The 12,620-nt window shown below is 43.9% G+C and overlaps 1 protein-coding gene across 1 annotated transcript in view; it reads right to left on the bottom strand.

Annotated features, from left to right (window-relative positions):
• Nucleotides 1-11,311, bottom strand: part of cadps2 (Ca++-dependent secretion activator 2) — a 294,438-nt gene extending 283,127 nt beyond the window's left edge. The window contains 1 exon segment of the mRNA XM_032522241.1: nt 10,593-11,311. Within this exon segment, the coding sequence (XP_032378132.1) occupies nt 10,593-10,940 (348 nt within the window). The 5' untranslated portion in view covers nt 10,941-11,311.
• Between the last annotated feature and the right edge of the window lie 1,309 nt (nt 11,312-12,620).

Here is a 12,620-nt window from a genome sequence, read left to right as displayed (position 1 = left end):
GGGGGGGGGGGGGGGCTAATACACACATGTTGTTAAACACTCGTGCATGTGACTGAGAGCAAAATGCATGTGTGTAGTGTAGTCCCACCTTGCTGTGGAGGCCCCCGAACAACTCTTGACCTCAGCAAAATGGAGAACTTCGCCCCGGCACTTCTACCTGTCCTGTGTGCAACTCGGAGACGTTGGGTTTATTTTCTTTTTGAGATATAATTGTATTTGTTTGGGAGGAGAACTCAAGAGTGAACTCAACACACCAAATAAACTGAATTTCTATCTTCTTTTGTTGTTTGTTGCTGAATAAATCAATATTGGCCATTATGGCTCATCAACGCTCTGCATGACGATCAAGTTGATGATGAACAACCTTCTTGTTTGTTGGTCTTCAACAAAATTGATTGGAGCTGCAAACACTGATTGAGATGTTTTTTTGTTTGTTTTTTATAAATCATACAGACATTTTATAGACCCAAACAACTAACTGATTAGTCGAGATAATAACCGCTGCAGGCCTAAAATTGATTTGCATATTGTCATACAGATCCACGTTGTAAACGTGCTGCAACACTACTTGTAGAAGAAACCCACACACCGTTTCAAACCCACTGTACTGTACTGTAATGTACTGCTGAGAGTTGAGGGCCGTCTTTGGCCCCGGGGCCGAGCTGACTCGCTGTCCAGAGCTCTGGTTAGAGCCCTGCTGAGACATCCTTTCACGTCTGAGAGGAAGAGGAAGAGGAGGAGAGGTTACATAACCCTCTGAGAAGAGCTCTCGCTCAGGGAATCTGACAGGGGAAGGAGAGATGACAAAGGAGGACGGAAGTTGCCTCCGGGAAATCTGTCGCCAAAAAAATCGCGCCCACTACCCGCAGAAAAAAAAAAAAAAAAAGCCTCCACATCCGCGGAAGTGGCATCCTATAGCAGAGAAGCAGGGGGAGAGGGAGTTTATCTAGTTTGTGTAATAAACAGCTGCCAGGGGATTAGATGTGTGCATGGAGGGATGCGTGGGTCTCCATCAGGAGGGAGTTGCTGCAGTTATGGTTTCCCTGCTCGGTTTGCCCGGCGCACTTGGATACAGGACAAAAACAGAAACACCGGGGGAAGACTGGAGGCCTCCAATGAGTGAGAGGCAAAAAAAACTAAACAAAAAAACGGGTGGGAGTTTCCTCCTAATGTCATGAAACATATACTGCACAAATGAATACAGAAATAAATGCATAAATATTCCCTCATTCCCTCCATTACTGGCTCCATGACTCTGACCATTTCAATACATTTTAACGCCTCAAGGCTGCAGAACTGATATATATTCACGAGAAGCTGCTAATCTATGCGAGTCTACAAGGTCAGTGGTAACCGCATACTGTACATGTTGCACTCCTTCAAACAAAATGATGGAGAGAAAACTTCAAGGCTCCACAGGTTTCTGTGGCAGCAGCAGCAGCAGCTCTATATCCACTTCTGAAGACAGAAACAGAAGAAGCCGGGTGGAGGTTCTGCAGGACTACCAAGAGCTCAGACGTAACTGAGCAGAGTTGCTTTCCACTGTGGATGTGCAAGGCAGCGAGGTAGTTAGACCTTCATAGCTTCAGCCCAATTTAAAACAGAATAATTGATCAAAATTAGCTTTCTATTTCAATAATCGTAATCAGAAGTAGGATCTGCTTTTGACCCCGTATTTTTTCTCTCTCTTCACCACCCGCCTACATGCATACAGCCAAAGAAAAAAAAAACTACCCACCCACACCCACACCCACCCCCCCCCGCTGGTAGCATGCAGCAAGACAAAGGTTAATGTTAGCTTAATGGCTGGTAATATGCAGCTAAAGACACAGGGTAACGTTAGTCCCCCTTTTTTTTTTTTTTCCTGGCTGGTAATATCGCTAAAGACACAGGGTACGTTGCTAATGGCTGGTAATATGCAGCAAACACAGGTAACGTTAGCTTACTGGCGGTAATATGCAGCTAAGACAAAGGGTAACGTTAGCTTACGGCTGGTAATATGCAGCTAAAGACAGAGGGTAACGTTAGCTTACTGTCTGGTAATATGCAGCTAAAGACAGAGGGTAACGTTAGCTTAATGGCTGGTAATATGCAGCCAAAGACACAGGGTAACGTTAGCTTACTGGCTGGTAATATGCAGCCAAAGACACAGGGTAACGTTAGCTTACTGGCTGGTAATATGCAGCCAAAGACACAGGGTAACGTTAGCTTACTGGCTGGTAATATGCAGCTAAAGACACAGGGTAACGTTAGCTTACTGGCTGGTAATATGCAGCTAAAGACACAGGGTAACGTTAGCTTACTGGCTGGTAATATGCAGCTAAAGACACAGGTTCAAACACCAAGGCTTTTGGCGTAGTCTAAGAAGACAGAATCTACAAAACTGGAATATCCTCCTGCTTCCCTTAAGTCACGGTGTTGCAACATTTAGCCTATCCCTTGAGTGAGTTATGGAAACAAACAACTAAAATAAAGCATATGGGCTTTGACACAACCCCATATTGCGTTCAGGTGCATGACGTTAAACTGATGGAGCATTCAATTGCAACACTACAAAATACTGAGCAACTCAAACTGTTGCAAAGTACCCTTCGGCTATCTAGTGGCTCTTAGTGTGGTGTTGCCGTCCCTATTGAAAAATGTTATTGTATCAAGACCTTGATATGGAAAGTCCTATCATGGTTTTGAAAAACCGTGACAACTCTACATCCTGCGACTACCAAGCACACGGGTTAGAGTCCCACCTGCAGCCCTTTGCTGCGTGTTATCCTCTCTCTCTCTCTCTCCCACCTTTCCCATCTATCTGCTGTCACTTTCAAATAAAAAAGGGAAAAGCCTAAAAAATAAAAACCTCAAAAACATCTTAACCGTCTCAAAATCGAACCGTCTCCATACACAGGGAAGAAAAGTGCTGAAGCTCATTTATTTAGAGGCTCAATCTTCCCAACATGTTGCATTTTGTTGTTAAAAACACATCCGCCGCAGGTGCCTTGATAAAGGAGTTTTAACTAGACTGATACAAGATTTTTACTTGATAACCGAAAAGGGGAAAGAAACAAAGAAAAGTATTAAAAAGATTAGTATTCTTGACTTCTCGCCACATGGTTCAGTCGAAATTCTGCACAGATCAGGTCAGATTTGTTGCTCTGAAGGGAGTCTACTCAAAATGTCAATGATTTATTAGAATTAAGAATCAACCTGAGTCACTGTGCTCTTTGGGAAATAAACATCCTTTTGTTTTACGGCCTCGGGTGAAACCTGGGCTGTTTCCTTCCTCTCGTCTGATTCACAAAATGTTCAATCTGCTCCTGAAAGATTTCATCAATACCAGCCGCTTATTCAATTTCACAAAAACACAAATCAAAAGCCCTCTGAGAAAGAAAAACACCCTTCATTACTTTCTTGATCGCTCACAGCTCAGAAGACTTTCAACAAATAAACTGAGCACAAAAAAAAAAAGCGAGACAAAGAGTTTGTCTTTTAACACAGACAAGACACAAGATCCTTGACAACAAGCTGACAGGAAGTTGCAAAGCTCCTTCAGTCCAACATCCAAACCTCACTGTGTCAATAAGGAAATACTGGATGTTGCACGGCTGGTTTCTCTGCTTCAGGTTCACTACAAAACCTCCTCCAAAGGCTTCAGGGCTTTACCGTCTGGAGGATTCATACAGTATCTGTGGGAGCTAACCGATGTCAATAAATTACACCATGCATAAGAAGAAGAAGAAGAAGAGTATACTTTATTAATCCCACAAGGGGAAACTACAATGTTTTCACTCTGTTATTACACACGGGCCTGAACCACACACACACGCTCAGTACCTATACATGCAGTAAATGAAGCGATGTCAGAGGGGGGGGGGGGGGGGGGGGGGGGGGGGGGGGGGGGGGGGGGGGGAGAGAACTGGTGACAGAAGGGCCCCCTGAGCTGTTGAGGGTTCGGTGCCTTGCTCAAGAGCACCTTGGCCGTGCCAGCTACCAGTCCACCACCATACTTTGGTCCGTATGGGGACCTGAACCTGGACCCTCCGGTTTCCAACCCAACTCCCTACAGTATGTCAGCAAAAATAATACAAAATGTATATATGACTAAGGGGGAAACTAATGACTAATTAAACTAGAAATAATAATAATAATCTCAATGGGCCTTCAGTCCATTTCTATGAAAAAATGATCTTGCAGAGTCTTGAAATGTTCATGATCTTTGAAAGCTCTATCCAGTTGATGTTTAAGCCTTTCCGATTTATATCCCATAACCTTCATAATCAGATGCACTTTGCCTAGTTTTCGTGGAACTGTACAGAGTATATTCTAGTTATCTTAACATCGTCTCGAGCGTGTGCGTAAACCCTTCGTCCGTTTCTGATTGAAAGCTCCAGGTCAGACGCTGAGTCGACTTTGAGTCAGGATTATTATAACGGTTCAACGGCAGACGTTATTTCAAAGTAAAGGCAACGTCTTCACCTACAGAGGACATGTGGTTCCTTTGAGACAAAGCAGGATTAAGAAATATGACTATATCACTATGTGGCATCAAGAATACATCAGAAAAAAAGTCAAAAGACGTGGCAGCAGATTTGTTTCTTTCTGCATACAGAAATACAGATAAAAGGACTACGTCTGATTTTTTCCTTACATCATTAATGTGTTTTCTGGGAGGTGAAACCCTGAGGTGGGAGCGTCACGGAGGCTCCCAGTGAAGCCGCTGAAGGCTGGGTTTGTGCGCTAAGCACCGGCTTGCATCATTAACTCTTCCGCCCCCCCCCCCACCACCCCCAGAGGCACGGCGTCCAGCAGGAAACAGACAACGACCAATTTTCTGTTTATTATTAGTCTTCTATCACTTAATGGTATCTTTCCCTGCACCTTCCCTCTGTACAAGCTCCCCTATGTCTTGGTCAAATGGTTCCCAGATTTTCTCATACAAAAAAAAATCAGTAGATTTATATTTTTGTCATTTCCGGATGCAGATTTGTTGAAAAACAGGAGCAGGAATATCATGCTAGGATCAAGGGCAACGTTCACACACAAGATCACACTACACACCACTCTACACTAAAGTCCTGCACATGTTACACACTAGAGTACGAGTATGTGACTGTGTGAATGGGAACAGTGTTTTTCCTGTTATGAGAGACAGGAGAATTTTGTTGTATGTAAAAATGCAATGACAATAAAGATATTCTAATATACAGAGAATTAAGATCCATCATAACTTGTTAACATAGCTGGTAATGGTAACCTGGAAGCTAAGAGAGGGAAAACCAGAAGTGGAATAACCGAAAGAAAGAGCATAAGGTCAATAAGAGGAAGCGGGTACAGTGAGCTGTTAGATGACGAGCTGCAGCAGACCTACGTTATCTACAAGCATTCCTGACACATGGAAAAACACACAAGACTGCCTTGGAGTTCTGATTATAGCAGTTCACGTTGTGACACATTTCTTAATAGTATCATGGTATCAATAACAAGACAGGCTCAGAGATCTGAGGACCAGGTAACCATAGTCCTCAGATTGGACAGATAGTCTAGCTAGCTGTCTGGATTTACCCTGCAGAGATCTGAGGACACGGTAACCAAGTCCTCAGATTGGACAGTAGTATAGCTAGCTGTCTGGATTTACCCTGCAGAGACTGAGGACCAGGTAACCATAGTCCTAGATGGCAAGATAGTTAGAAGCTGTCGATTTACCCTGCAGAGACCTGAGGACCAGGTAACCATAGTCCTCAGAAATCAACCGGAGGTTAGGACGCCAACACAAAGAACGTGGAAGGAAACTGACATCACCAACGGAAAAGCCAAGCCTCAGGAGGAATTTTCCTGCGGCACCGGAGCAATCCTGGATCGTTGTGGATATAGACTAATGGAAAAGAGACGGCAAAAAGCTTTTCAATAGGACTGCATGATATTTTGTTTTATCGTCTACATGGCGTTGAGCGCATGCGCAATGGTCACATCGCAAAACGTTGCGATGTTGACGCTAAACCTTTTTTGCTGCTTCACAGAAAAGTTAACTTTGACGGTTCTCCTTTCACATGATCGTTACCCGACGCTTCCCCTTTAAGAAGGTAGCCATGTGGGCAGCGTGTTTACGTGGTGTAACATTAGTCCGACGGGAGCTATTGTTTTGGGAAGTGAGGCTCTCTGTGTGTAGAAAAGCACCGCGGCAGCTGCTACTGACACAGTGATGCACATAGGTTTGTATAGGTAGCGAGGCTACAGAGGTCAATGTGTCGTGTTCCCTGCAGAGACAAAATAAATCACCTGAATAATGCAATGTTATCACTAGAGCCCGACTGATATATCGGCGGGCCAAAAACAATTAAGGCACAGGACGACAGGACAGACGCGAACAGACAGACAGGACAGACAGACAGACAGGACAGACAGAACAGGACGACAGACAGACAGACAGCAGGACAGACAGCAGACAGAGGACAGACAGACAGACAGGACAGACAGACAGAAGACAGACAGACAGACAGACAGACCAGACAGACAGACAGACAGACAGACAGACAGACGACAACAGGAACAGACAGGACAGACGACAGACAGACGACAGACAGACAGACAGACAGCACACAGACAGAACAGACACGAAGACAGACAGACAGACAGACAGACAGACAGACAGACAGACAGAGCAGACAGAAGAGACAGGACAGACGACAGACAGACAGAAGACCAGACAGAAGACAGACAGACAGACAGACAGACAGACAGAAGACGACAGAAGACGACAGACAGACAGACAGACAGACAGACAGGACAGGACAGGGCCAGACAAGACAGACAGACAGACGAAAGACCAGACAGACAGACAGAGACACCACACACACACACACACACACACACAACAAACACACACACAACACACACACACACACACCACACACACACACACACACACACACACACACACACACACACACCCACACACACACACACACCACACACACACACACACACACACACACACACACACCACACCCCACACCACACACACACACACACACACACACACACACCCACAACACACACCACACACACACACACACACAAACACACACACACACAACACACACACACACAACACCACACACACACACACACACACACACCACACACACACACACACAACACACACACACCACACCACACACACACACACACACAACACACAAACACACACACACCACACACACACAACACACCCCACACACACCACACACACACACACCACACACACACACACACACACACACACACACACACACAAACACACACACACACACACACACACCACACACACCACACACACACACACACCCACACAACACACACACACAACACACACACACACAACACCACACACAACCAACACACACACACACACACACAACACACACACACAAACCCACACACACACACACCACACACACACACACACACCACACACACACACACACACACACACACACACACACACACACACACACACACACACCACACCCACACAACACACACACACACAACACAACACACACACCAACACACCACACACACACACACACACACAAACACACACACACACACACCACACACACACACACACAACCCACACACACACACACACACGTTTCCTTTTTTTTCATGCTATTTACATTGAAGATTATCACTGAAGGCATGAAAACTATGAATGAACACATGCGTAATTATGTAATTACAAAAGTGTGAATAACAACAGAAAACATGTTTATATTCTAGTTTTCTCAAAGTACACCCCCCCCCCTTTGCTTTTTGATAGCGCTGCAAAACCTTGGTGTTCCTCTCCAATGATCTTCATGAGGTAGTCCCTGAAATGGTTTTCCCCTTCCCCAGGGGGCCTTGTCAGGGTTCATTAGTGGGATTTCTTGCCTTATTAATGGAGTTGGGACCATCAGATGTGCTGTGCAGAAGTCAGGTTGATACACAGCTGACGGCCCTATCGCACGGACACACCCACACCCCCCCCCCCACACACACCCACACCTTAAAGAACCAAGGCGTCCGCCCCAACTAACGTTACGGTTCGGAGCCACAACATTGGAAACGTAAAACTAAACCGCAGTAAAACATTCTGGGTCTGACATAACGTAATTTACACTGATTTAAGAGTTCTTGGACACAGTTTGTTGCTAGTGCACGTGACCTGCAGGCTCCGCATGCACACAGCCAACCACCAATCACAACCACTGTTGATCCATTTATTGAACAAACAAGCAGGACCAGCTGGTTGACCCCAACCTGAAATATAGAGGAAGCAACATGCCGTCATTATTACCATCATTCCCTTGAGCCTGGCTTGATAGTATTATAAGAATACTACTGTGTCATGTCAGTCAATCAGTGTATTTAACGTCTAATTTTCTCCTTCTCCAAAACCACTTCAGAAGAAGGTTAGTCACAGCGCTTATACTTGCTTTGGTGTCTGTAAAGCATTAAAGTTAAACAAAGAGCGGTTCACATAGGAAAAGTTATTTTTTCATTTTTATTTTATTTATTCATGTCTTGTAAAAATTTGTAATTTGTCATATCGCAATATACATAAATATTGCAGTGTCAGTTTTCCCAATATTGTGCACGGCTAGTTTTCAATTAACATAAGAGATTTAAAATTCCCTTTTGAAATAAACAGCAGGGTGCAGATTCTAGATCTTACTTATTTATGTACATCCTAATTGTGATAGGAAGTTAGTTCAAAACGCGTAGGAAGAACCAATCGTCCATCATTCCTTTGATCGTTGACATACATTATGATCTGATCAACAATAGATAAAAGCCTAGTGGATCTGTCATGTCTGGTCAATGCCTGCTCAAGGGTCAGCATTAGTGAGTTAGTGCCAATACTAGTTTAACTAACTAGATTTGGACAGGAGTCCTCGTCTCAACGGTGTGGATATACAATGAAGACTTCTCACATCTGATTTCTGTAGTGGTTTTCCCTCTGTTCCTTTCCTACCAATCAGCCGTTATCCTGTTTATATTGAGTCCTCCATCCAACAGTGATGCAGAGCGGTCTGCTGGGCAAGAGGCAAGGGATTCAAACTGGCAACTCACCACACACACAGACCGCCGCCACCCACCAGGGAGTATTGTTACATGAGAAACTCTACTTCCTCTGCAAGACAAGAAATCTATGCCACATTCTCCAGTCTCTGAATGAACTCACCCTCGGCGAGAAGCAGGACTTCAAGCATCGTTCGGAGTGAAATTAAATACTCAGAAAGAGGATAATTCCTCCTGCTGGATCTCAAGTTTCTGTCTCACTAATGTGACACAGGTTTAATATTCTGGAATTACACTTAGGGCACAAATAAACTCCCACGTCTGCCTTCTGTCGGAACATATTCATCACTCTCACACGCAAATATGCTGAGTGATAACGCCTCGTCTGCATATTGAAATCAAACACCATGAGACGTTCAGTAATAAGCTTCCCAGTGGGAGAGGAGAACACGGGGCTCCTTCAGTCGGAACTGGCTTCCCTGCTTGTTATGAGCTCGCAGGTCGAGGATGCCCTGCAGCACAGCAGAAATGCATTTGTCTGAATGTAACGTGGACGGAGCCGGGGAGAGCTATTCAACAAATCAGCTGAATGGTCCTTGAATGTGGTGCAGCCAAGGGTGGCGCTTCAATGCATCCTGCAATCCAATGCATGGGGGGGGAAAAAACACACCAAAACATCTTTGTACTGAATACCCATGTCTAAAAGGTTATTTAAACTAATCTACTGTCATGTAGAGTGCAGAGATGATCAATAGATGGTATATTGACCCCAGTAAAGCAAGTTTAATGTTGCAAGGCATTTTAAGAGGGGCATTGGAGTTTAGGAGGTTGAAATTATTTTTGTGATGGTATTTTAACCCCAATTTTCGATTTGATTTGAGCTGCATACATGGATAACCTGGTTTGAATGAGTTAATAATGATGCAACAGGGTGGTTTGTTCCTTGACATGCTGGTAATTTTTAAGCCAATTAAAAAAAAAAAAAAACGGCAAAGAGCATACATGTGCCAAAAAACGATACTTTCGGTTCACCCGAATGTCTTTACCACTATATCAGACTCCTTTCGGATTTCTTAAAATTTAAAGTCGACATGAAGCGAACCGAGCAGATACACACAGCACAAACGAATAAGACACATGGCATTAAATAAGCCAAATGGATGTTGAATTCGGCATTATTTTGATACAATATCTAGCGCTTGATGAAGATATATTTCAAATGCAACAGTTGGATCACAACGGTGACAGTCGCGCTCCGTGCAGCGTTTTAGTACGGCGACAATGTGGAAGCAACAGGAGAATCAAAGAGAAAAGAAACAATTCCGTTTTAAAAAAAAGTCATTCTTGGTGAATCAAAAACATGCCGAATGAATCGGTAGCTACTTATGACTTCACAGAGATTCAAAGTTTTGTCGTTTGTTCGAAATATTTCGTCAGATAAGAGAGTAAGCTTTAAATCGATACATCTTTAATGGAAGTTTGCTAGCGGGTCTCTTCGCACCAGACAACAGGTGCATGTTATTTGGGATAGGACTCACCTTCTGCTGCCGCCGGGCCATGTCGGTGGGCTGCTTGGCGTTGAACGGGTAGGCTATGCACCGCAGGACGAACACATATATTTGCAGTTTAATTTTCCTCTCCTGTTCCTCCTTCTGGATCCGCTCGCGCTCGTTCCTCTCCTCTTCCTCTTCAACAGTAGCGTTGCTGTCTTTAGCACCTTTGCCGGGGGCACCTCCGGGTGCAGGGGACCGTCGCCGCTGGCCGCCTGCCCGGCCGCTGCTCCCACGTTTCCCCGCCGAGCTAGCGGCTGGTTTTCGGGGAGTCTCCTGGACAACTTCAGGGTCGGACTCCCCGCCGGTGTCTTCGCTGGAGGACGGGTCCAGCATGGCTCACGGCGTTAAAAAAAACTCCGGTTCGGACCGAAAAAAAAAATCCAAAGAAAGAGAGAAACAACTGTTGTGAGCTTTTATTTGTTTGTTTTAGTCGACGTGGCGTTAACGGCTGCACTTTGCCGACTCACGGTCCTTCCGTGCTGCGGTGGTTCGTGTTTGGAGCCACGACCCAAAATGAACCTCTTTTTTTCCCCAGAGGTGGGAGGAGTATTAACGGTTAATATCCGAGGGTTGTTGCCGCATGCCTCGTTCCGTCGCACCGGGGATGAGTGTCGGAATGGCAGCGCGCCCCCGACGCTCTGGCTGCTGCTGCACGGAGCTCGCGCGCTCTGTGAATGAGCGCTCCAGCAGAACAGGTGAGCAACCTGTGGCTGCACCACAGATAAGAGAACGTGAGCAGGAGGTCTCACTCCGTCGGTGTTTCGTGAACCAGAATACACACCTAACACTGCGAGTTTTTTTATGTGTTATATGTTGCAAAAAAAATAGGCTAGTGTTTGAAAAGGCATAGACAGTTAAAGAAATGCACATAGCATAAAAACATAGCAAACTTTGTTATAATATAGACAGACTAATTTCAAATAAAATTCCTGCAACATAATGCTGTTTACTTGTATGTTCAATGTATTTGAAACACTCATAGTTCCTCTACAACAGAAAAGCGAAATACAATTTAATTTTATTCATAGTATCAACTCATAACAGACGTTGTCTCACGACACTTTACAAATATAGTAGGTCTAAACCCCTCTATATAATTTTAAATTCCCCCCAGGATTAAGCATTTGGTTCTACAGCGGCAAGAAACAACGTCCTTTCAACTTGCAGAAACTTCAGACTACATAGACAATCTTTGACTGGAAAGGGAAGCAACATGTAGATTTAACTCCCACTCAACCAAAGATCCTCTGTAGAGCTGGAACAGAAACACATTTACAGATACAGGCGTCAGAAATAACAAAAATACAGTATATCCCAAGCCATAACCAATAAGGTTTTTAAAGTTTTATTATCACTAACAAACAAAATAATTAGGCACTTTATCTCCATAAGTCAAACAACAAAGAAAACAGTAAAAGAAAAGTGGAAAAGGTCACATCCACAGATTTATGAAGATGGAAAACATCTGTTTAGAAAGTACAATTTGAGGACAAACTAACTCTTAAAAGAAGATTTTGATCCAACCCCTCCTTATAATTCACTTTTTATTCAATTATTTCCGTTTATATTATGTGACTTAAGATTGTTAACTTCTTAATGGATAGGGCTGTATTTATCAAGAAAAATGGAGATTTAACCATTAAAGTATAAAAAATGACATCTTTCTAAGATATTCTAATATTGTATCCCTTTATGTTAACGAGGGAGGACAAAACAGTTCAGCTAAAACTACAGCCTCTAACCATATCACCATAAAGCTCAGACACCAATGATCTGAAACACTTTATAAAGGAAGAATCTATTGCTTCTTTTAAATAGTCAGGTGTATTATATTAATACACAGCATGTGTAAACAGCCTGTGTTGAAAGGCTGTAACTTAAAAGACGCTGTGGCCATTAGAGGTCAGTGTTCCTCTGGTGTTATTTTTAAATTAGAGTCTTACATACAGAAAGATTTTACAGGATAACGTGTGTGTGTGTGTGTGTGTGTGTGTGTGTGTGTGTGTGTGTGTG

Source organism: Etheostoma spectabile, chromosome 8, assembly GCF_008692095.1.
Source record: "Etheostoma spectabile isolate EspeVRDwgs_2016 chromosome 8, UIUC_Espe_1.0, whole genome shotgun sequence".
Taxonomy (NCBI): Eukaryota; Metazoa; Chordata; class Actinopteri; order Perciformes; family Percidae; genus Etheostoma; species Etheostoma spectabile.
Note: the sequence above shows the minus strand (reverse complement) of the source record. Positions and strands in the feature narration are given on the sequence as shown.